The 25341-nt window shown below is 39.6% G+C and overlaps 4 protein-coding genes and 1 long non-coding RNA gene across 6 annotated transcripts in view; 3 read left to right on the plus strand and 2 right to left on the minus strand.

Moving 5' to 3' along the window:
* LOC146479379 (uncharacterized) overlaps window positions 1-24545 on the plus strand; it is a 76646-nt gene extending 52101 nt beyond the window's left edge. Inside the window, exon 14 of the transcript XR_014864949.1 lies at window positions 23415-24545. The gene's annotated coding sequence lies outside the window, so the exon portion shown is untranslated. The remainder of the gene's footprint in view (window positions 1-23414) is intronic.
* LOC146479383 (uncharacterized) lies at window positions 1-24545 on the plus strand. Its single transcript, XM_085111019.1, has 13 exons — window positions 1-211; window positions 11548-11929; window positions 12960-13550; window positions 15200-15358; window positions 16483-16598; window positions 17170-17345; window positions 17642-17985; window positions 18545-18786; window positions 19384-19545; window positions 19932-20120; window positions 21197-21305; window positions 21835-22149; window positions 22887-24545. Exons 1-13 carry the CDS (start codon window positions 152-154, stop codon window positions 22952-22954), a joined length of 2913 nt encoding a protein of 970 aa, XP_084967145.1. The 5' UTR covers window positions 1-151; the 3' UTR covers window positions 22955-24545.
* LOC146479380 (uncharacterized) overlaps window positions 1-25341 on the minus strand; it is a 91779-nt gene that overhangs the window by 36539 nt on the left and 29899 nt on the right. The window lies entirely within an intron of this gene.
* The window catches only part of LOC146479382 (uncharacterized), a 59346-nt gene that overhangs the window by 3575 nt on the left and 30430 nt on the right, over window positions 1-25341 (plus strand). The window lies entirely within an intron of this gene.
* Window positions 1169-6372, minus strand: LOC146479384 (uncharacterized). 2 transcript variants are annotated; one of them, XM_085111016.1, is made up of 2 exons: window positions 4089-6372; window positions 1169-1317 (listed from the first exon to the last, which is right to left on the minus strand). In XM_085111016.1, exons 1-2 carry the CDS (start codon window positions 5768-5770, stop codon window positions 1215-1217), a joined length of 1785 nt encoding a protein of 594 aa, XP_084967142.1. In that variant the 5' UTR covers window positions 5771-6372; the 3' UTR covers window positions 1169-1214. The 2 variants fall into 2 exon arrangements, with proteins under 2 accessions (XP_084967142.1, XP_084967141.1); XM_085111015.1 differs by lacking the exon at window positions 1169-1317 and having other exon boundaries at window positions 3350-6372.

Raw genomic sequence — 25341 nt, forward strand, 5'->3', positions numbered from 1 at the left:
GGAATTTTGCAGCCGCACTGAGTTTAGCCTGGACCGTGTGAGAATCAGACTATATACTGAGTTTTGACATCTCTGTTGAACAGCAGTTCCCCGTGTGGTGGAGCCGACAAAAGCATAAGTTTACAGCCACTGCGAGAAAGCGTGCCAAGAAATGATAGCGATGGGATTGGTATTTCTATTAAGCTTGCTGACACTACACTCTGTGCAAGGGGTAGGTTCAAGTGTTTTTAATATACTCTGTTGTAACGCTGCCCGTGTTCATTGACATTTCCATCCATTGCTGCATGTATGTAACGTCCATTATTTAACACCGGACTGGCGTGCGAAACGACAATATCACCTCGCGCTCGGTGTCTAGCGCCATTGTGCATGCCGCAGTCACGCCATATATTTAATGTGTTCTTCTCAAAATTCGAGTTCAGAGGCTGTGTTTTCTTTCACCCTCCGACGAGCAAGGACATATACGGGATCATTCGCGATGAACAGTACGGAAGCATTTTCAGCTCTGTGAATTCATGAGGTTTCTTTGATCGATTTTTATTCTTGCACACGACACGAATTTGGTTAACTGGTTAATATGCTAATAACTCTCAACTCAACATTCCAAATGTTTATTTGTCACTTCATAGCAGCGGGATTTTCGCCAATTGTATTAAAAAATACCTTTCTAGCAACTAGTAAATAGTAGTAGCAACAGTAAAAAACACAGCGTTATATGCTGGTGTGATTAATTTAAGATATCACTTACCCCTGATTTGTCAGGGTGTCATGTAAAGTGCCGAATCGAGTACCGGTATACCGTGCCGAAAACAGTATGACGCATAAATTATGTCAAATTGCGAAATACCGGAATTGATGACCTCTTCGCCTTAGGTCACGACAGCTACTATAAGCTGACGGCATTTTCTATTCAGGATGAAATTTTAAGAAACTAAATTTAACCACAGCTCAACGCCATTTAGTAGTTTGATTAAAGGAAAAAACGTCATTGCACATATTTTTACGTGGGCTTGCGATACAAAGACTAGAGCAGACATTTTACGGCAACAAAACATTGTTTTATTTCTTAAATCTAACTGTAACAAATTCAAACTAAAGAAACCTTTCGTTCATTTGTCAGTCTCCTACTAAAATTAAAAGTACAGAATGTAAGTCCTATCAGCAAAAGCCTGAGGTATATACTATACGGTGGCCCATACCTGCCACGGCAAAACTTACTTTTCCACGGCAAAACTTACTTTTTCACGGCAAAACTTACTTTTCCACGGCAAAACTTTCTTTTCCACGGCAAAACTTACTTTTCCACGGCAAAACTTACTTTTTCACGGCAAAACTTTCTTTTCCACGGCAAAACTTACTTTTCCATGGCAAAACTTACTTTTCCACGGCAAAACTTTCTTTTCCACGGCAAAACTTCATAAAGGGACTGGGACGGGATCTGTTTATAAACAGAATCAAGATGGCGACGGCTTATAGTGACAACGAAAACGGGGTTGAAGATAATACGGAAGAGGTTCTTATAAAATACTATTTTTATCGTGGTTATCAATACAAAGACATCTTAGACTTACTGGCAACCTACAACAACATTGAAATAAGTGAACGGACTTTACACAGACGACTACGGATGTATGGACTGTCCAGGAGAAACCCCGAATATGATGTTGACACCATAATTCTCGAAATTGAAGGCATGTTAGATGGTCCTGATTGTATTGCGGGTTACAGGCATGTATGGCACAGCCTCCAGTTAAAGGGATATCAAGTTCCACGACAAGTGGTGGAGCTCTTACTTCGGGAATTGGATCCAGACGGCTGCCAAATGAGAAAAAGACATAAATTGAAAAGACGTCAGTACCATAACCCAGGTCCAAATGCCGTCTGGCACGCCGATGGATATGACAAACTTAAACCCTATGGTTTTCCGGTTCATGGTTGTATTGACGGCTGGAGTAGAAAATTGTTATGGCTGGTAGTTACTCGATCAAATAACTATCCCGACAACATTGGATCTTACTTTTTGGATGCAGTTAAGACTTGTGGTGGGTGCCCATGTGAACTAGTCACTGATTTGGGTACGGAGAACAAGATCATGGCTTCCATGCAAGCTTTTTTTCGTGACGATGAAAATGCCCACAAATACGTTGCCTCCCCAAGAAACCAAAGGATCGAGGGCTATTGGTCACAGTACCGAAGAAACAGATCAAGTTGGTGGATAAATCTATTTAAGGATCTCGTTGAAGCAGGGGATCTTAACACAGGTGATTCTTTGCAGAAGGATTGTCTTTGGTTCTGCTATGCAGAACTGTTGCAGGAAGACTTGGACGCCGTAAAAGAACATTGGAATACACATCGAATAAGGAAATCTGGAAATGACACTACTCCTGGAGTTCCAGATGTGCTGTACTATTTGCCGGAAGGAAGAGGTGGGAAGCCCGATTTGCTACTCCCTGTGCCTGACGATAAAATTAATTATGTCGAAAACCACCTAATCGAGAAGGAAGGAGCTAATGAACACTTTGAATACTTCGAATATGCCATGGATTCTCTTGACCTTAAAAAGCCTACACACTGGAGAGAAGCCTTGGAACTGTACCACAAACTTGTGTCAGTATCATTATCAGGTGCATGATCAGTTATCAAAAATACTGATAAGTCTTATGATTGCTAAATTATTCATGATCATTGTTGTGTAACATTGCTTTTCATAAAAATTCAAAAACTTGAGTTGTACTTTGACTGTCTACAATCTAGCTACCACAAAGCCACACTTTTGCACCTGGAAGCCTGGTTTGTGTAACAATTGGCAATAAAGAATACTCTGACACTGTTACTTGTTTACCAACTTTATAATTACATAATAATTTTTCTCTAAGCAGAACTGAAGATGTTGAATAATTATAATAGAACTTGAACAGTCACTGGCATTTACAAGAACCTTTGCTTAAAACTGGAACAATCATCTTGACTTTGCTACATTGATGCATACCACAAAACAAGTATCTCTTACTCCTTTTGAAACACAACGTTGAAATAAGAGTTACTTTAACAATGTCGATAAATTATTAGTATTTTGGAGATGGGGGGGTCAGTTACTTTGTTCTTGTGATGGTCTAGCACTAAAGAAGTCCCAGAATTAGCAAGGGCACGATGAAGTTAGTAGGATTGGCAATTTCAAGTTCATTGAGGTTGCATATTTAACAGAAACATTACAATTTGTATAGATAAAAGGTTTGTGGAGAGCAAGTATTGTTGTCCATAAAATATTTCGTAATCAAAATATCCAGCCTTTTTTACTGGCTCACTTCATTCTTCTATTTCTGATACATACTTAGTTGTAGCCCATAACATTGGTGTGCAGTAGGTCAGGTGTGACCAACCAGCTGCAAAGGGACTACATGTACAAAATAACAGCAACCTAACGGAAATAGTATTATAACAACAAATGCCCCTTATCACTTTTTCCACATAAAAAAAAAACAAAACAAATATAACTCAGAAGTCATTAGTCTTATGGATGAAACACAACAGGCTTACAACGTACAACAAAGGTAACTGCATTATATGGAGTGTGCAAAACTGAATCTTGAGACCTGAAATCCTTTTTCCATCTAAAACACTTATCTGCTTTCAAATGTATCCACAATAAGTTTCAATTCAATATTTTTGCATTTCTAGGTTTAAGCTGACAAGTGTCAATAGACACGAACACAAACGTCATGGCATCAGAACTATACTGAATGACAGGAAAGGTCATAACATTCAGGAATGGTCATTCCTTTTGGAGCTCAGTATTACTAAATGTACATAAGAAAATGATCTATTCCTACTAGTATGATCCCAGTGACACTATCAACAGTTAAGGTTTGGCAAAAGCCTGGCCTTTACAAAATGCAAGGACGAAGAGCTCTTTGAACTCATCTGAAGAGCTCATGTGGGCTACAGGAATGGTAATCTCTTTGCCACATGCGCCTACAGATGGAAAACATATTCTGTGCTTAGGGTTGTACTTAAGGCAGTCATGGTCAAAGTACACAGTCACCTTAAACATTTGGTTATCAATTGGTTTGTGTTTCTGTCCAGTTAACCATCCCATGACTCCTACCACTGTTAAATCTGGATTTTCAAATGTTTCTGCTGCATCTGGAGTTTCACAGTCAAGGTTGGCATCTTTGTAATTCCAGGCAACTGCTGCTGAGTGACCTATGATGCTCCCATCTTCAAACAAATTTAGGCAGTCTTGGAAGTGATCCATTACATCTTCTTCAATTCGTCTTCTCGTAGAACCTGATGGTGAGTACTGAGGGTCCATTAGGGAGAACAGGTAATTGGCATCAGGTGTCAAATGCTCCTTAAAATTTCCACTGACAAACAGTGGCTGGCACACGGATGGGTACTTAAGTATCAACTCTGCCAATCCATAGGTAGACATTCCTTTAAGGAATTCTTTCATGTACAACGAACGGCGATTTACTAGGCTCACTTTCAGAGATCTTAAAATTTCATCGATGTGATCATCATCCACTACCCCAGTGTATTCATGTTCAAAAATCATGTCAGTGAAGTTATTGCAATTTTCACTGACATCGTTCAGAAGTTGCTGTTCTTTTGTTGTCAGATCTGATTCTTCAATGCTTATCATGTCAATGCTTTTTGACATTGATTCATACACACACTGTTCAAGGAAACATGGAGGAGGTCCTCCTTGGGCCAACGAAACTGCTACAATCTCACCGCAGGTGCGAAAGTTGCCATTTTGAACATAATATGTAGAGTCTGTGGGACTTCCATCTGGGAACATCTCCCTTCCCATGTCAGAAATAACTTCTGCTAAGAACTCTTGTGACATAGCACCTGTATCAATACCAGCCTCATCATTGAAATGCACTTTCAATACACTTGTGGGTGGAGATTTTCTGGCCTGCCTTTGCCATAATGCAATTGTTCTTGAAAAGGGTGCACAGCGTCGTGAAACAAGAAAAAATTCTTGCATGCGATCAACTCTTTCTGACAAGATTTTTACAATTTGGTTTGGATCTGTCACAACAGTGGTAGAACAGTTAGTGATTTCCTGGTTAGTGATTTCCTGAAAACTCTCACTGGTGTTTTCCCATTGTTGGAGCATCTCTGCTAACTGGGAATCTTCTAAAGTCTGCTGTTCTGCTGATTTAATGTTTGAACATGAATGATCCAATTCTTGACCACTAGTACTTGGTGAATCGCAGCTTAAGGGTGGAGTGCCATTCTTGTCAACAGAGCTTCTTGAAGGAGTAAAGACTGATGCTGACTCAAAGTCATTTGCTGAAGAACTTTCTGGCACATTGATTGGCTTGGAAAAGCTCAGTTCTGAGTTGGTGGGATTGTTGTCTTCAGACATTTCAAAGTCAGCTGTTGTGCATAGGTACATTGTTATCCTCTTATAATCTTTACCAAGTTCAGTCTTGTATTTTTCAAGTTCAAAATCTTCTTCTTGTCCTGGTAAATAGACAGCATGGCTACCATCTTCAAACAACAACATATAGTCTTCCTCAGGATCAAACTTCCTGTCAAATGCAGCCCACTTTTCCATTCCTTTACTTAGTATCCTTGCATAACCAGCAGACTTCGTCACTTGAATAGGTAAACGCTTCCCCCAAATTGGTTTCAAGTCATTTCCATAATTTCTCATTTGTCCAATGTTCATTGTCACAAGTTCATCAGGATTAACCTTAACTTTCTTCTTTGGGCGAAATTTTGAACCAGATTGTTGCTGTTTCTTCTTACAAGCCATGTAATCCTCAAATGACTTCGTTTTTGGCTTTTCTTGCAGTAGTACAGGCTTTCCAAACGACGTTTTGGGACTATTAGGGCCTGCTTCTTGACCAGAAAAAGGACACTGAGATGGTGAACCACATTTCCAGCAGAACTTTACACCACTTCTTTGTTTTGCACAACAAGAAGTACAAAACCTACAGAGAAGGGACTAAATAGGGACTAAACTTTAGAAAACCCGTCCACTGAAAAATTACTCATCACATACTGCTACGTTTTCACATACTTACACGAAATCTTCTTCCTGATCCGCCATGTTGGATCCGCCGGAGTGCAGTCAGAAGTTTCCGGATCTAAAATAGCGGGAAACTGCAGACCGAGAGAGACTGGATTCCGGAAGTAAGAAAAAGTAAGTTTTGCCGTGGAAAAGAAAGTTTTGCCGTGGAAAAGTAAGTTTTGCCGTGAAAAAGAAAGTTTTGCCGTGGAAAAGAAAGTTTTGCCGTGGAAAAGTAAGTTTTGCCGTGGAAAAGTAAGTTTTGCCGTGGAAAAGTAAGTTTTGCCGTGGAAAAGTAAGTTTTGCCGTGGAAAAGTAAGTTTTGCCGTGGCAGGTATGGGCCACCGTAGGTATAGTAGGTGGAAAACTTTAATCTTAACAGTACAAGAGTCAAAAACCAGCCTACCATAGGAACTGACAGGCAGACTGATCAGACAATTTGTCACGTTATTTTGCTACTGTTTTATCTTTTCTTAGCCTGCGAGGTTTAGATAGACTTTTCCAATGTAGCGTCGGGAAACTCGGGGAAACTTAGCACGGCAACTCGCTTAGCCACGGAATCTCGTCACAAATTCTGCTAAAGATGGACTCGAATAACAGCAATGACCAACAGAAAACAGGATCCACACAGTTTAGGCTCAAATCGAGAACTACAATCAACTGATAACAGTTTCAAGTAAGATATATTTATAGCCAACGGCTATTCAAAACAGTTTCAACAAAAGGAATAATTGAAGTTCTGCGAACGTTTACATCGACGTGAAAGCTAATCACACTAGTAAAACTCTTATCCTACTGTAAAAACCCACTCTATTAATCAAAACGACTGCAAAAGGAACAGCAGCTAGAACTACAGTTACCGAAAACTCGGCATAGAATGTCTGTTCTAATACGTGATCGTATACGCTACGAATTCTATTTAAAGAGCGTAAAAGGCTAGTACAGCTAGAACAATATACGAGTCTCTTTTCCATTGTGCGACAGTAGGTCTGTCTGCTGCAACGACGAAACTAATTAACAAAGCCTAGGTATCGAGAAATACAGAATCTTAATTAAACGAGCTTAAGTCCAGCAATATTTCAAATCAAACAAAAAGTCAAAACAAGAGAAATTATGCAAATACAAAGAAACGAAAAGCAAACATAAGTGACAACCTGTTGTTAGTATTGTATTAACATGAGAATAATAGCATACAGTTCTATTAAGAGTGTTTGGATCCGATTTATATTATTTCAGTATATAATCAAGTTTCCTGCTAAATTCTGCCCAACATGTTATTTTTCCCGTAACATTCGTCCTTCCTTAAATCGAGGCGTCCTCGCCAAGCAAAATAAGTCACATTTACATGTAAGTTGTTGTCTGGAAGCGAACGAATGACTGGCAATTCCCTTAAATACTTATGACTCAAGCTCCATCCACACTAACAAAACATCTTAAATGAAATGAAAATTTTTAACAGAAAGCTGAACCATTGACTTTGACATAGGATTCAAGTAAACTTCAACTTGTGCTTTCATTTGCGCTAAATCTGTGGTCGACAAAAATCCGAAAGCAGCTTTTATGATAAAACAATTTTAAACAGCTTTTAAACGTGTTTAAGCCTTGGTGTGAATTGGGCATTATACATGTGCAATAATAGACTGTGAAAAATGCGGTAGTGGGTAAATGCGAGTAAATATGAATGGCTTAATACCTAACATGGCTAAATATGATTTGTTCTTACGTGTGCTAAACAATCCAAAGGTACAATTCGTTATTCTGTAAAGAGAGCCAGCTGGAGAGCCTCAAAACTTTAGCAACTACAATAAGCTATTGATTTTCTCTCCTAACAAGGGCACATATGCAGAGCTATTTCAGGAAAATCATCTTCGCTGGTCAGTTCCGGCTTCGTTAATTCTCGTGAAACCTGAGAGATAACGCCGTTCACGTGGCCAGTGTTAGAGGGCTTTTAATTTCGCTCAATGGGGCTAATAGCCGAACCCGTAAGGACGTCTGCGTTGGAGGCTATGGGGCTAAATGCCCGACAGCCAGTCACTGTCTCAAATAGAGTAAATGCCCGGCAGCCAGAAAATTTTATCGTTATCTCAAATTATTAAAACTTAAGTGGGATAAAAATAATTGTCAAATATGGCAAAATCATTGTAAATTGTGATGCTCTCATTGCTATCGTGCTATGATGTTATGAATCTAAATTCCATATGTAAAGTACGAATGTTTTGTTTTTATGATTTTTTCTGGTCTTAAATTCTGCAATTAGGTTTCCTTGATTACAGGATTGCCTTTTGTATGTTGCGGTTATCTTACCTCAGTTCCTGATCTATTTTCTGTATTTTGCAATAATTTTGCCTCGGTTCCGTGTGTGCGGCATCAGTCATGTTCGTCTATTTATTCCGTATTTGCATTTCCCCAATCTTCTTGCCTCGATTCCAAGTTGGATTTAATCATATTTCCGTCTTTTGCTTTCTGTATTCCTTCTTTTGCATTTTGTAATTATACTACGTTTACAATATTCATGTGTTTTTTAGCATCCTGAAATAAACTTGCTCTAATTTCCGTATCCGATTCACAGTTCTGCCGAATCCATATTCTGTAATTTTTCGCAGTTGCATGTCCGATTCTCTTTATCAATTTTGACTATTCCGTTCCGTATTTCTGCATTCTAAAATTATGTTGCCTCGATTACATGCCTGATTCAGTTTTATTGACGATAGGCATGTTTAATAAAGGCGGGAAAAGGTCACATGACCTTAAAAGGGCGGGAAATTTAGCAGCTTCACACTTCGTTCGGAATCATGGTGGACTTAGTTCAAAGCACAATAAAAGAATTGACAGGCCTAACACGACTCGTACATTAACATGATAGTCGAGACCGTTGCTTTACAACTGACACGCATATCTTTTAAGTACAAAATACTGACGACACACTGACGGTGCGATATTTAATTTGTTTTGCAACACAAACCTTCCTCGGGGGCTAAACGAAAAAGAAAAGTGATTATATTTTCGTTCAGCCCCCGAGGAAGGTTTGTGTTGCAAACCGAAATATCGGGCAAAAATTTGGGTTTTTTATTTTTTTCAAACAAATGTATTTCAGTTATTCTAGCCTTTGTTGTTTATTCTATCAAGCTCGTCACCTCCGCCATTGGGATCAGTCTGCCGTCAGTATTTTGTATTTGAAATTATTTGCTGATCCAGGTCTACAAGTGATCTGGCACCACTCATCGGTTTGTCGCTGTGGAATTGCAGATTTTATTATATGTTTTAAGGATGTCTCTCCTATGGGAGTCTGTGAGTTTACTAAATCAGTCTTTATTTAAAAAGAAAATGAAACAGCACTTAATCAAAGATTACTAGACATCTGTACTTCGATTTCGATTTTGTAATTCTAAGATAAGAAATACAGTCGAACCTCCCTTTGCGACCACCTCTCGTAAACGACCACCTCTCATAAGCGACCACTTTTCCAAAATACCAAAAGTTTTCAAGTCAAATCACTATAGATGGAACCTCTCGTAGGCGACCACCTCTCGTAAGCGACCACCTCCTGTAAGCGACCACTCTTAGAGATGATTGTTTAAAATTTGCTATTGTTTTTAACCTCCCGTAGGCGACCAATTGACACGGCACAATCTACTGTTTCTCTCACGGGCGGAAATTGACTGTAACATATTGGCCCCCATCATTACAGCGGATGCCGTATTACTAAAAATCCCACAGCCGGAGCTACCGGAAATGTCTCCAGACATTAAAACAAATGATAACATAGGTCAACATATACATGCACTATGGTACACTGAAATAAACTTTAATCAGGTTGAATCCCTTATAGGAAAAAAAAAACTCTCTTATCCGGTAAATAGCATGCATGTACATGCAAGACCGGTGATGACTCTCTCAACCTCGTATTATTCAACAGAAAAATTGTGGCGATAAAGAACGTCAACTGGATTATGTAACAAACAAACAAACGCCAAAGTTGTTGATGTGTTACGCTTGAAATGTAACATTGCAAAAATGCCGTTTACTGTTTGGTCCTAAATCAGGCAGTCTAAACAAAAGTTTTTACTTAGGGTTTCGATAAGCAATGGCAAAAACCGTTAGGTGTCTGCAATTACCATCATGTAAATTACCCGGAATTTAGACCTTCCCCCCCCCCCCCCTCTCCCTTTGTGGTCTGACCTCTGGTAAGCGACCACCTCCCGTAAGCGACCACATATCCTTGACATAATGGGTGGTCGCTTACGGGAGGTTCGACTGTAATACTGTTTTGCAACGTAAGAATTATGGTCATTTTAATATACTGGTACTTTACTTAACTCTGTTTAACTTTATTTTTGTGCGTATTTATGTGTGTTTGTTCTTGTGTCCCTGACCTTTACATTTAAATATCTTTTCTTACAGCTGGCTGCCTGGCATTTTTAACTTTTAGGTTATTTCGGCCTCTCATCTATTATATGTATACACAGGCCCGTAGCAAGGCTAAAACAACTGAGGGGACTCAGAAAAATGGTAAAACAAAACTACCCCCACCCCCGCGTCACCCAAAAAAAACAGACTGATTAGGGAGTTTAAGATGCAACGAGAACATAAAAAAACCCAGTAGATTTAGTAAGTAAACAATAACTTTACACCTGCATAACACTTTTTGGTACATTATTTTGCCGTTTCTTTTACGTGCACTGCCATGTGAAGTTTCCTAATTTCACGATTGAAGGAGGAAGTAAACGAACGACGACAAATTTTTCTTTCTCTTTCAAAATTTGGCTTGAACCGGGCAGTAAGAATCCGACTGTGGGAGAAATTTTTCTCTGGCTCCTGAGAGGACATATTTGTGTGTCTTTCGACAATGCGCGAACACTCAATTGTTATACACTAAGGAGGTCTGAGGACATTGTATTGCTATAAATGAGCGGATGTCTTAGAAAACAAGTAGCTTATCTCAACAGCTTTTAGGGCTTAAGATTGGTTGATTTGGATCCATTTTGGTTCTTATTTCTGATTCACAAGGTAGGAGTACCTTTGTTGTTGGTGTTGTAAATAAAAGAAAACTTTTAGCGAAGGAAACTGACAGGTAGTAAACACATTTTTGAAGGGTTGTGAAAAGGCATTTGCAGCGTCAGAGTTCAAGACTGATTGCTGCACATTAATTTGGTTTAATAATTTATTTTTTGGCAAATTGTTTTGTAACTTCCAAAAATTCTGGGGGGGCTCAAGCCCCCTCTGCCTCTCCCCCTGCTACGGGCCTGATATATATATATATATATATATATATATATATATATATATATATATATATATATATATATATATATATATATATATATTTTCAGTTGTAATTATAATGGGGTGAAATAAAGTATTGTTGTTGTTGTTGTTGTTGGTTTTATGATTTACCAGAAACGTTTTGGAACCAATAGACAGTGCTGACCAGTCTCCACACAGTTCACCTTAAATGTTATATTGTTAGACTAGATGCCTTTATTTCAGCTATTTCTACATATCTTGCTGCCTTCATATTTCAGTCACTGAATGAAAAACAAAGACCTTTGTCGCCCGTTTGTCACGGTCTGAAATGCCCTCCAGGATATTCATCCTATTGCCTTCCCGCTCAAACTAAATCAACTCGCTGCATACCGTGCGTGCAAGGCACGTTCTCAACACACGCTTCACGCCGAAAAACATGCCGACCTTGCTCGCGTTGTGGTGAGAACCAGTTTGAGTCATCGCCATGTACTCGTACGTCAAATGTGGTATGCCAGGAATGCAGCCGATGTCCTCCTGGTATTGAAGTAGTTCAGGCATGTGGAAAAACAATGGACACTGTTTGCCGTTTGAAATATCGTTCACCCTTGCAATTCGGGGACAGGACAGGATACAAGAACCGAGTACCACAAATCAGTGAAGGTAATGAATCTCAAGAACCTTGTCTAACAAGATCCCTCGATATTATTATTACCCTCGATATTATTATTATTATTATTATTATTATTATTATTATTATTATTATTATTATTATTATTATTATTATTATTATGCCTGTATTTGTAACGATGGTTAGGAGGAGCTGTATCAGGTAAGAGGGGCAGAGTATGGACTAAATTTTTTTGTGACTCCTGTCTTGACATGTACCTTCTAACCTAAATCTATCTAATTTTATCCCCTGTCCCCTCCAAACAACTAATTAGAGGGACTATATAAATTAGACGCCTTTGCTATTGAACCAGACAAAAGAGAGTTTACAATGACCAAAAGCAAACTTCTGTCGATATGTAGGAGTGGGGGCTTCATTTATTAGTATTATAAACATTTATTCGGTATTCGCATGATAAGCAAAATAAATAACATCTCCAAGGCTTCCTTTCTGTGGATTACTGAACGAGATTCTTTCAGCTGAATGCGCTATGAGCGGGCTTTCCTTTTTTTTTTTGTCTTTTTGGACCAGCGACCCCTACCCCCTCCATAACTTCGCAAGTATAGAAGCTATGACAATCAGGCTTGGAGGACAGATAGTATGTTCAACGACGTTTTCTTTGAGATCCGCAATCGCAGGTGATGACGTAATATGACGTGGTAATCAAGCCATGATTACCAAACGGGAGGCCATCTTGGATCCGCCATCTTGGATTTCTGGATTTTCCCAAAATTTCAGGAAAGCGCCGAAATTAAGCAAAAAGTAATCAAAACCAATAAAACAACACTAGTATGAGCTGAAAACAATGATTTTCTTGATTTTAAAAAGCAATTTTCCATTAACCGGAAAAATGCCTGTCAAAATTTGGTTGCCATCAAATCAATAAACACAAACCGACCATATTAATTTTTTTCCTAGACAAATTTCCTAAAACGTCCTGACGTTTCATGGCGCTTACGCAAATATCAAAAAAGTTATTCATGCTGAACGTATTTATTTATTTATTTATTTTTTGGATTGCAGCTCAATTTGTTTTCCCGAAAGAAAGAAAGGAAAAGTTAATACCCAAGGACAAAATGACAATCATAGAGGCTGAACATCCAGCTTGGCTAAATGTCACAAGCAACTCTCCCAAACAGCCGGAAAAACGTCTCTCGGAATTTTCAATGAGAGTTCAACCAACGCCCCCGACCCTATATGCATATTCTACTTCCACAAATGGTTCCGAGGCTAAACAGGTAGTTCCTTCTGGGGATACTTCTTCACTTTCGTTTGAGGTTGTAACAACGACAAGCCCTGTTGTAGCTGGAATATCAATCGGCACATCGCTTAATCCGACTGTTTCTACCGTATTTTCGCCCAACGTTAAGTCGGAATCTGACACTGACATCAAAGAATCGACGTCAGAAGAAATGATGCAAGGCGACCAGCCGATCATTCGGAGGCACACTCGACAGCATGCACATTACAACGGTACAAAGAAAGGCACTTCATCTCCACCACGGAAGCTCCCACCTGAGGTTGTCATAACTACAACTATGTCAACCGTCTGGGGAATGCTACATGTGCTTAGCAAAGAGTATCAAGCGACGGTAACTTCCTTGCTAAAAAGCGGTATGTCCGAAATTGAATGGCAGTGTAACCATTAGTATGTTCTTCAGATGGAAATTTTAACATTCCACCCCGTGAATTCTATGGGTGTGTATTCGGTGAAGGTGCTAGGGGAGTAAGGGATGAGAAAATTTTGAAGATACCATAGAACTGGAGGGGGGGGGGGGGTGGGAATTTGATTACCCTTGATCGCATTTCTAGTTGAACAGGCAGCACCTAATATAATGCAAGAAAGAAAGATCGCTCGCTGAAACATATTAATTTTCGGTTTTCGACGTCAAATTGGCAACTTACCGCCTTTTGGTGTCCATACCTCTCCCAACTCCCCGGCTCCTCCGAACGTTTTCCTTGTAGGGACTAGCCTGCGAAACAAGCGTTTCCAGTGAGCGAAATGCTAGTTTCCCAACCTCGTTCCCAGGGCTTTTTCCCGATATTTGAGTGTTCTGAGATCATGTGACCAGCCGATCCCAGGGCCTTTTCCCGCCCCACCCCCAAGCTAGGGAAAAGGCCCTGGGAACGAGGTTGCTAGTTTCCGGTTTTCTGGCCGCCAAACGCTCGCCCTATTCTCGCGCGGCCAGAAAACCAGAAGTCAGCCGGGGCTTTTCCCTCACTGGAAACGCTTTCTACGCAGGCAATGTTGGGACTTTCGGAGTCTTCTGACTCGTTTGTGTCCTTTTACCTTCAAAAAAACAGTTCCATCTTAGGCTTATCTTATACTTTAAGGGCCAGTCAAAAACGGGTATAGCTCCGTGTATGGGGTTGCGGCATTCTGCGGTATTCCATGGGCCGTCATTACGGTAGTATAATTGGGGATGGTTGAAAAAACTTCGGATTTTTCTCGGAAATCTGTGGTGAAATCCCGCGGCAGAACGTGCTCTCGATGATCGGTGAATATTGAAAGGCCGTTTAGAAATGATGACGTAACTGCGCGTCATTAATACACTTTGCGGACCTCAAATGAAACATCCTTTTCACATTATTTACACTCCAGTTTCTAGTTGTTCAAAGCCCGATTAAGCTAAGCCTGGGTTAACATGAACTTTGATTCGAGTTTTATTGCTAATTAATAGAGATTCTCCACAAAGATATTTGTCATTCAATTTTAAATTAAACTTTTTTTGCCATTAGCTTTAAATAAGCTTTAAAACCAATGTTAATGTGCGAGATGAAAACCTCGGTTACTTTTAATCGAGGATTAGCGTTAATCGGCTTTCGAACAACAAGGTCCTGGATTTATTGTCATAGCGTTATATGAACAGGTGCAATCGAGTTCGCCTCCCTTCCGGCTCTACAGGGTTAGGGTTTTTTTGAAAAAGGATAACGAGTAAAAGCAAGGTATAACGTAATATGTCAAAATATCACGGTTCGCCGGCGACGGACTTGCTGTCTGTTTCAGTTGAAATAGGACTTTCATTTGATCCGAAATGGGATACAATTTGCGTACTGGTTTATAGATAGGCATAGTGTTGCAACCATTACGCTGTAAGTGAGATTTTGAAAAATCTAATTATAATATTTGAGTTAGTGTTTTATATTCTGGGGTACCCCCAGGGGCCCATGTTAACTCTTACGGCCAACCCCGGCGCGGGTGCTCGGATGTAAGGGTCACATTATCAAAAAATGTTATCAAAATCATGTTGCCGATTTTTTAGGTAACACTGTCCTTGAGAGGCCATACCCGGAGGACGGAAGTAAAAGTGGGTCTGTCCCTGACTGGTTGCCAGTATTTATCACTATAGGATTGATAGCATTGGTTGCAACATTCATGACAGCGTTTAAAGTATATCGCAAGAAATTTGCGAGAAGTAAAGGTAAGAATTTTATGAATAGCATTAAGTGCAATTAAATACCCGTCTGAAGAGGAGGATTTTAATCAATCCAATATAAAAACCACGGAGGTTTGGTTCCTTTTAAGGGTGACTGAAATTAATGGTACAGTACCTAATGGAATTAAATCGAAAAAGATTCTCGTTGAAGCTATTCAGTCTATTCAGGTATCTTTTAATTAGGTTTTACGCCTGTTACTATAGCGATGCTCCGCGCGCCGAAGGCGCACGCGCGGAGCCCCATTGATAAGAGATTTTGGTAAACCCATGAATGCGAAAAATTTTATTTTGGGTTCGTCCGGCGTACGTACATACGTACGTCCGCCCCTCTATGTAAGCCATTGTGAAATGTCACATCCAACCTGTGTGGCAACCCGCGTTTTTTTTTTTCGGCGGGAACTTGCATCGCCAACTGCGTTTTAGAACACGACAAAATACCAAATGTGACCGACAGCGGGGGAAACAGCAAGACGTCTAGCGGTGGAGGAAACAAATCGACTGGCACAGCATCAGAATATTGAAGTGAAACCATTTTACTCCGAACCGGCGCGACAAAACGTTGGACTTTTCCTCTTTAAGTGAAACGTTTCGTCCACTTGACGTTGTAAAACAAACGACAAAAATCAACAATGGAATAAAAGGACTGATTATTCTCAGAAGAGGCGAGTATATTCATGTAATTTTGTTGACAAAACTTTGCTGGTTTGATGTCTTGCAAGATCTTGTTCTCTTGCAGTGTTGACACGCCGTTTAATTTAAGCTTAAGCTAAATACCGCTAACTTCAGAGCAGTCTTTTGAGATAATTTTTTTTCGGTCCATGTTCGTTATTTCCCTCGGAGTTTTATTTTCTAATGGGATAATTTTCCGCCGTTCCGTGTTTTAGGATTTGAGGTGATTTTCCGCCATTCCGCCGTTCCTTACCAAAAGTATAATTTTCTTCCTGGCGGGTCCCAGCCAGCAAACCAGAATTTCAAGAAGAACCAAGCTTTTAGTTGAAACAGTTCCCTTTTGTCTTCTAAAAAGAAAATAATTAAGAGAAAATTGATTGGCTACAGTGACAGTGCTCTTTTAAACTGTTTTCTTTGACTAGATAATTTCTCTCTATCAGGCTTTGGCTGCCGGTCTGCGATCACACCCAGAGCTCCTCGTTGTCCGGGGTCATCTGACTGTTGCGAAGGCAACTCTGTTTCGAGTGTTCCAGCAGCATGCGCAGTTGATCATGAGGTAATTGTTTTTTAAACTTCGGTTAAACCAACTAGTGGATCTTTTAACCACTGCTTATCCGGCTCCAACACAGTGTTGGACGAAAGATAAATCATTTAGCCTTCTTTGATCTCCTTAATTAACAGGTGACGCTTCAGTACCAACTTCGTTCCCAGGGCTTTCCCGCAAAATTTACAGGGGAAAAGCCCTGGGACTGAGATTGATGTTTCCTTGACGTCATAGCTGCAACGTCCGTTCCCGCCGGAGGACGAGACAGTCATACTCGCTCCCAGGGCTTTTTCGGCTTTTTTTTAAAAGCAAAACTGATGAGTTTTACACATACACATTTTCTTACACACACCTTCAATATCAACACAGTTAGTCAAGTAGGCACGAGTAGCTATCGGGTTGTGTTAGAACACTGAATTTTTGGCATAATTTGACAACCCGAGCACTTTTTCCAGATTGCAAGATCGGAGGAAAGAACTGCTAATTTAGCAAGAACTTTTTACTTCTTGGAAAATTCAAAAGAACTTTTAAGCGTACGGTTACGTATTTACTGGATATATCTTATTTGTTTTTGTCTTCACAGAAAGATGGAAACCCTGAAATTGTTGTAACGAGCATAAATAAAACAGAACACTTGCCGAACTCTAACCAAACGACTGTCATGACCTGTCTCTCAACGATACCAGTCACGGCAGATGTTCATCGTATAGTGTTTGATGTGTTTCCTCCTGAAGGGGAAACAGGCCAGGAGGGCACGAGGTGGGTTGCTAAACGTCTTCACCTGTCAAATATGAAGAACTTTCTTATCCATGAACAGTTTGTTTTGCTAGACCCTGGCCTTGAATTCTTAACCTGAAGAAATTAATGCTGGCATGGACCATACTGCCCAAAATCTCTCGTAATTGTCTTCGATCAGATTGTAGATTTAAAATTTTATCTGTACCTTGAGCTTCAACTCGATTGAAAAGGAAATTAAAGTGAGAATAACAAGACTTATCCATGAAAACTCACATATTTCTAACTAACTAGAATTCTCTCTGTCTCTCTCTCATCAGATCATATCCACAGTTCATCACATATGCAGAGAACTTATTCACCGACAATGGAGGAACATTAAGCCACCCAGACTCAAATGTCGAAATCAAGATTGAAAACAGCACAATATCGGAAGGAACTCCCCAGCGAATCTTTTTCGGTGTCGTCTACGATGAGACAAAGCTGTTGCGGGACATCCCGGAGACATGCGAAAGAACTCTCATTTCTCCAATGATTCAGTGCGGTCCTGAAGACATCAGTCTTTCAAAACCAGTGGAGATTGTTCTTCCACACTGCCTGTCTGTGGACGAAGTTAAAAAGACATCCATCAGGGTGTTTAGATGTGGACACGTTCCCGAAAATGGTAAGATCTGATATTCTATTTGAAAAAAATAAAAGTAACATAGATGTGAAAAATATGATTTTCGTATAATTATTAGAACTGCGAACAATCTGGGAACAATTTTATGTGGTCGGTTAGTGTTCAATAACTTTAATGTTACCATGGGAACTAACTTTTGGCAAGCAGTTTTTTCGTACTGAAGCTTTTATGTTTTTCGCCCTTATTAATATTTTATTGGTTTTGATTACCTTTCGTTCAATTTTGGTGCTTTCCTGAAGTTTTGGGGGCCAGAAATAAAAAATGGCCGCCGTTTCAACAATGATGACGCAATTACCGCGTCATTTGACGTCATCACTTCTCGTTACGTACTTTTAAGGAAACATCTTTGGGCTAGTTATTTGTCCTCCAAGTATCATTGCCATAGCTTTAATAGTCGGGAGTTTTTGAGGAGAGAATCTCTACTCCGGCCCATGAAGACGCAGTAAAACCCAATCTAGGTATGGTTGATTAATAGCAACTCGCTTATAAGTTACCCTTAAAGACAAATGAGTTATAACAACCCAAATTTCCTCCTCTCAAGGCCCAATGAAGTGGGAGAAAGTCCCCTCGGCATCAGAGAAAAACTGCCAGTCCAAGTCTTGGTTCACTGTGAAGAAGGATACCATCCACATCAAAACCAAGACGTTCTCTCTTTGGAGTGTGTTTGCTTGTGGTGGACCGAAGAGAAAGAGAGCCACCGTGTTTGCCCACAAACCAAATGTAGACAGCGACGTCATCTTCCTTCGATTTTACATTTACAGCGATAATGAGGATTCCAAGAAGGTTGGTCATGTGATAGGATACAATAGCGAGAGTGAGCGAGAGTGGGCGCACGTTCAATCATGGGATTGTTTGGGACAACATCGTACCGTGCTAGTCACATGCAAGAATTAGTACCTTTTTTAAAGCTTCAGGAAAGAATTCTCGAGTCATTATTTCGACGACAGATTTTTGCACCAGAATTAGACTAAAATCTTGAACTTAATTTTACTAACTCGTGCAAAGTTTGTGCAGTTACCTTGAATCGCTGAATCAGTGTGCATCCATAAGGTGCTCCTCCCCCCCCCCCCCCCCCGCCCCCCCAAAAAGGATCCCATAATTTAATATAAGATCACTTCAGACGACCCTGAATGCCACTCTTTTTCAAAGTGGGCTCCATGACTCTGCGGTTAGGCTTCAGAATATAGAGGTTTCTTTCGCTTTTTTTCTTCAGAAACATACACTTAGCGTAATTTAGTTTCGACCTTCTTACATTACATTAATTAGCAATGCGAACTAGAACAAGGTTTAAACACGGCTTTCTCTTTTTTTATATATAACATAAATTCTGCATGGTTGTCGTGGAATAAGTATCTTTATCTTTCATTTCCTTATATCAAGCGTGTGGAGCGCATAGAAAAGGACAGATTTCCTCAGTCGAAGCCAGCAACAAATGAAAAACCTTTCAAAATGTGCAACGACAGCAAAGATATAACAGTGTGGCTTGATTCAGAGGCTCTTACTAGGAACGGATGGGAGTTGGACCAAACTCCCGCTATACAGGTAAAATATTAATGTCTTCCGTCCTTCTCTCTCTGTCTCTGTACATGTCTCTCTACCTCTGTCTGGCTGTCTCTCGTTCGTGTTGTTGCGAAGCTAATGTACATAAGGCGTGCTTTGAGTGATACAAGTAGAATTGTAAGTTGTGGAATTGATTTAGTGAAGGACCAGTTCCTACAGTATATATACGTGTGCCACCATTGGAGGCCAGCGAACCTCTCAAAATTCTAGAACAGGAAGGGAAGGGGAGCACTTTACTGTGCGTTTTTATGATCGTTTTAGGTTTTCATACACTTAGAATTATGGGTAGATTTACCAGTCGCCATCTTTTGCAGTAAGATGGATTGTTAATAACGACTGACTTGTTCTCGTTGTTATATACCTTGTAGACGTACAAGTACGAGATGGCGTACAAGAATGGGTACCGATCCTACGAATCTTGTGCTTTCTCAGTGAAGCCATCTTCAGGGCATCTGTCCAGTGTCGACGGTTTTTCCTGTAATCTGTACTTCCAACAGGAAGACTATCTTGAACATTTTCTTTACGTCAACCCAGGGATTACCCCTCTGGCCCACAAGGTAGAGTACCAGCTTTTGTAAATTGCAATCAGTCTTGGTACACTAAGAGCGGTTTTCAAATTAGTGTCGTAAAACGAAAACCAGAGTATTATCCTGCTCAAAACTCGTGCGCACAAGTCACGATTACTTTTGGTTTTGTTTCTCATTGGTGGCGAAAGCGGCGCGAGTTTGTTACCCAATCACAGAACGAAGAAAACAAAACCAAAGAAATTAACGGATTACTTTCGACAATCAACCGAAAAGCGCTCTATAAACGTGTCTCGGGAAGAGTCGATCGATAGCGTATCTACATAATCTTCCGTGCACACTGTCGACTAAGAAATACTATATCGGGGAAACAACTTGTGGCGACCTAGGCCATATCTACTAGGTTAACAGTATGCAGTGATTTAACAAAGTAAATTGGCCACCGCAAAGAGAATCGAAACAATAGCGGAAGATTAGAGCGTTATACCGCTATGGCGAAGGGCAATCGAAACGTCAGCTTTTGTATTTCATTTAATGCGGTGGCCGATTTGCTTTATAAACTAAGTTGGTAACACCAGACATTCGTTTCACTCCCCCACCAACGTAGCACCACAGTTGTTTTTAGCAGCTATCCCCTTTATCGACTATGAAGTGAGGTAGTAGTCGTCTGGTGTAATTAATCAGCTTGTCCGGCACGTCCAGGGAGAGGGTACTGAGGGTAGGACATGAACTTCCAAACTATAATATTGGTACTACAGATGCTGTGACCACTAATCTACAGCTTTACGTGACTATTCGCACTCTACCACCCTAGGTACCTGGTGCACTTTTTCCGGCCCTTTGTACCGTTTGCAAGTTTTCCCGCGCTTTGTACCGTTTGCAAACTTCCCGCGCTTTTCACCAACCTCAGCTTGGCGCTGTTTTGATTCGTTTTGTCATGATATTGGGTTTAAACATTTATGTCCTTTTAATTTGCCAGAGCTGGTGACTTAAATTGGTGTTACCACACCAAGTATCCACCTCCTTCTAACATAATAACAGTTAATTATATAAACAGATTTTACAGTCGGTAAAGAAGATCAATTCTCAATAATTATTTCATCGATCAGTTAAATTTGCAGAGCGTGGATAGATTTTCCGTAAAAAGCAGCAGCGATATAAACAGCGTTATAAAGGGAAAGACTTCGAATGAAGACCAAAGCGCTGCATCCTCTCCAGGTACAAAAAGATAATCATTATAATGTGTACTTTTGTGTGTATATAATGCTGTAATGCTATGCACCGCTACTCGCAGCCTTTGTATGCGTGCATGCATTCACGATATATGAAAAGGGTTGTTTCTCTATCTGAGTAAGTTGTTACAGAAAGAGCATTTGGCCTGCTTTACAGGCGAAAGAAAAGAAAGAGGAGAAGAAATTTTTCGAACTTGCCAGGAACGGTACGGTGGCCTCGAAGAGTACGGAAGCTGAGAATCGAGCTACAGTGTTGGAAATAAAAAAATGAAAAATATTGAAATGACAAAATAAAATAATACAAAAGCAGGAAAACTGATTAAAATAGTTTCAACTTGAGGACACTTTTAAATTCTCTGATACAGCTAATTTTCCTAAATTTTGATCGAATTCATTCCATAAATTTGGGTACTGACATAAAAGTCTTAAAAGTTGCCTTGTTAGTGCTTCTTCTATTTTTCTTCGTCTGTATCTCTACCGATTCCATAAATTCCTGGATGCTTTAATTTTTTCAGAATCTCATGTCATTGCCATACCAGAAGATTTACTCGAACGAGCTGATGAGCTGGTAACAGAAGAGCAGTTTCTTTCAATATGCATTTATGTTGGACCCGAATGGAAAATTGTTCTGAGACATCTGGGCACGGATGAGACGGTTATAAAGAATTTGGACGAGGATCACAAATTCGAAAAGGTGAAAGAAAAATGCTATCAAGGCCTGTTGGAATGGAAAAACCGTATCGGCCCACAGGAGGCGACAATGAGGAGACTTTGTGACGCTTTACAGAAAGCAGGTTGTTCAAAAGCGCTGGAAAAGTTATCGAACAGAGGTATGTTCAAACTATAAGTGAGGAAACCTTTTACTCTCGCATGCTCTCCAGTCTGACCATAAGTTTGTCATATATTGAAACCAAGTACCCGAAACGTTTGGAGGATTCGTGGAAGTAAGTTCATAGAAAAAATAACTAGACTTTATTAAACAAGGCTGGCACTTAAAGGCGTTACAGTCCTTTGGATCCTGGACCAAATTGAATTAATTGAATTTACTCACGTACTTTTTGAGAAGGGAAGAATACCAGCCAACCCGAAGAGAACCTTTGGAGCAAGGACAAAAACCTCATTAAAGTTAACTCATATAACCAGTCCTTCGCAACAACCGGCTTATGGTTATGAACACGAGACCCTGAAGAAGAATTGTCTTTGAAAAAACTGACTTTGAAAAAAACTTAACTTTGTTCAACACAGGATAATTCAACTGAGACACACAAGTTTAGTGAATTAATATTAATGGCTCGAAATAAACGAGACAATCTTGCAATACACAAAATAGTTTCGTATCAATGATTTCTGTTTAGGAATAATGCCAATCGAAGGCAAATTTATGTTTCCCTACGGCGAAGCATTTTTCGTCATCATTTTAGAGACTTTTCACGTTTGACATAAAACCACGAAATTTAATGTGCAACAAAATTGCAACAATTAATAAGAAAAATGTTTATCTGAGTTTATCAACCTTTAATTAATTGATTAATTAATTAATTTACCTATTTATTTTTGTATTACTCAGATGTTGGACAAAGGCTCGCTCCCATCCCAGAAAGCACCTCAGGCTTAGGAACATCCACGTGTGTATAGCCATAGCTACCAATACCCTGAATAGATTAATCGAGAGGATGTGGCCATGGCCTTTCCGTTGAGTCTTTCTTGTCACTGGTGGCCAGTCATATTCCATAGTGGAGGAAGGCTTCTAGCGGAATTGTTTGTCCACCCAACAACGAAATTATTTGGCTCACCTCGGAAATTCATTTTCGGATGAATCTCTCAGGCTCCCCAACGCTCCTCACAGGATGATGAAACCCGGTGGTGTTGGCATTCCTCCCTCTCGCTAATTTCATCATTTCTACCATCCGTTACATGACAAGAAAATGAACGGCGAGTTTGGAGGGCATAGACTACAGAACAGTCACATTTTGCAAAGAAAAAAATATATATATGTTATTAAATAAAATGAAAAAATAAATAAAATAAATAACAAAACGTTTATATCTGACAATGTATAAACATGTTAGAAAAGTTATGTATAACTGTCAAAAAGTGCACGTCGTGTACTAAAGAAAATCTCATTGATATCATAATAATAATAAATAAGATCTTTCAACAGGGAGCCCACGTCACAAATGTGGTTTTCAGTGAGGCCCAGCATAAATCTAACGTAAGAATACAAAAAAAATTTACAAATATAGCTATCTAAAAATAAAGAGTAAAAAGGGTAAGATCGATAAAAGAAATCATGGCTTTAATTAACATATACCTTGCATTATTTGAAAATATAGAAAAAAGCGTGCTTTTATAGAGGATTAGGGCAAACTGTGGTATTTTTACAGTTTTGTTATAGTGGATGTTTATAGTGGATGTACAAATTAAACTTTCTTATACCTCCGACGTTTATCCAAAACAACAAAATGCGAGTAGATAGAAATATTTTAACGTTGATAACATTGATACAACGACCGTTTATTGTATAGAAAGTCATACTTTATTTAGTTACAAAATAAAAACTAGGGAGCCTACTATTGTTACTGCGCATACGTTCTGCGTATCTCGAGATACTCGGGTTTCCTATGGGTGGTGCCAACTAATACAGGGATATTTTTGCGCGGTCTAAAACTATGGGTAGAAAGCAGAACTATGGCAGAACTTGGCAAGGGTTCTTGGTATCCAAAAAGAAATTGGGGGTAACCATGCATTTTTCAAAGATAATAAAGCTTCAATTCGAAAAAAAAACCCCATAAATTCCTTTATATTTCACAGCTTTTTAGAATTGTTGTTACTTAATTATCTCTAAAAAATGCATGGTAACCCCCACTTTTCTTTTTGGATTCCCATATGCTAAGATCTGCTTTTCCCGTATAGTAATAAACCGCGCAAAGAATACTTCTGTGTTAGAAGGCATCGTCCTTAATTAATGAGACCCTTTCATTCACTTCCCATAATTTTTAACTTGCTTGTAGGACTGTAGGACGAACAGACTAAAGAAGAGTTATAATTGCGTAATTGTAAATAGTTTTCATTCCTTTCTGTAGATATTTTATATTTATTCATCATTTTTGCCTTTTGTCTTGATTATTTTTACCTTGTAAAGTTATTACACAATTATTGTTTTGTACAATTCAGTCTTATGGCTGCAATGGGATTAACTTAATAAACTATCTACCTATATCTATAATATTAGGAAGCATAGTTTGTATCCTCACATGAGATGATAATAGCATAACCCAAGGGGGGGGGGGAGGGAATTGTAAAGAACAACACTGTTCTGCTTGAAGAGAAGACACTAACTGAATCACGTTGGATTTGGCGTAAAATTGGGGAGGGTAAAACGCGCAAAACCACATGTAAACAGGGATGGAAAATCTGACTCCACCAGCGATACGGAAGTACGTAAGGACCAACGTACGGGAAGACTCCTCCCTAATAATGGAGTGTCTAGATCTGTTGACGGCTTTTCTCTCAGGTATAGCCAAGTGATACAAAGGCAGGCGCGGATCCAGGATTTTAAAATGGGGGGTGAATTTTTGTAATAATGTAATTTTTTATAGAGCCAAAGCCTGGTTGAGGTGTTTGAGGTCTGTGCAGCGAAGAGCTCTCAAGGAGCTTATTAACGTTAACAACAAAGAAATTATTCTCAAAAAAGCAGATAAAGGCAGAACAACCGTCGTTATGAACGGAGAAAACAAAATCAATGACGGACAGAAACAATTGGATGATAGAAATAACTGTCAGCCACTAGACGAACCAATGGTTAGAGACACATCCCAGAGAGTTAAACACCTCATTAATGCCCTTCATCAAGCAGGGTGCATAGACGAAATGACGGTTAAATGGTTTAACCTAACACCAAATCCGCCTCGAAGCCCAGTGTTTTATACCCTCACAAAAATTCACAAACCGACATTAGTCGGAAGTCAAGACCTATCATATCTGGGTGTGATGGCCCAACAGAACGCCTATCATCATTCGTA

The sequence above is a fragment of the Pavona decussata genome, unplaced genomic scaffold, assembly GCF_977016875.1.
Source record: "Pavona decussata unplaced genomic scaffold, jaPavDecu1.1 SCAFFOLD_59, whole genome shotgun sequence".
Lineage (NCBI taxonomy): Eukaryota > Metazoa > Cnidaria > Anthozoa > Scleractinia > Agariciidae > Pavona > Pavona decussata.

Coding starts and splice junctions, on each gene's coding strand:
- LOC146479384 (XM_085111015.1), bottom strand. CDS start 5,770: ATGGCTTGTAAGAAGAAACAGCAACAATCTGGTTCAAAATTTCGCCCA.
- LOC146479383 (XM_085111019.1), top strand. CDS start 152: ATGATAGCGATGGGATTGGTATTTCTATTAAGCTTGCTGACACTACAC. Junction 20,121..21,196: donor TTACCCCTCTGGCCCACAAG/GTAGAGTACCAG, acceptor TTCATCGATCAG/TTAAATTTGCAGAGCGTGGA. Junction 22,150..22,886: donor GGAAAAGTTATCGAACAGAG/GTATGTTCAAAC, acceptor TGTATTACTCAG/ATGTTGGACAAAGGCTCGCT.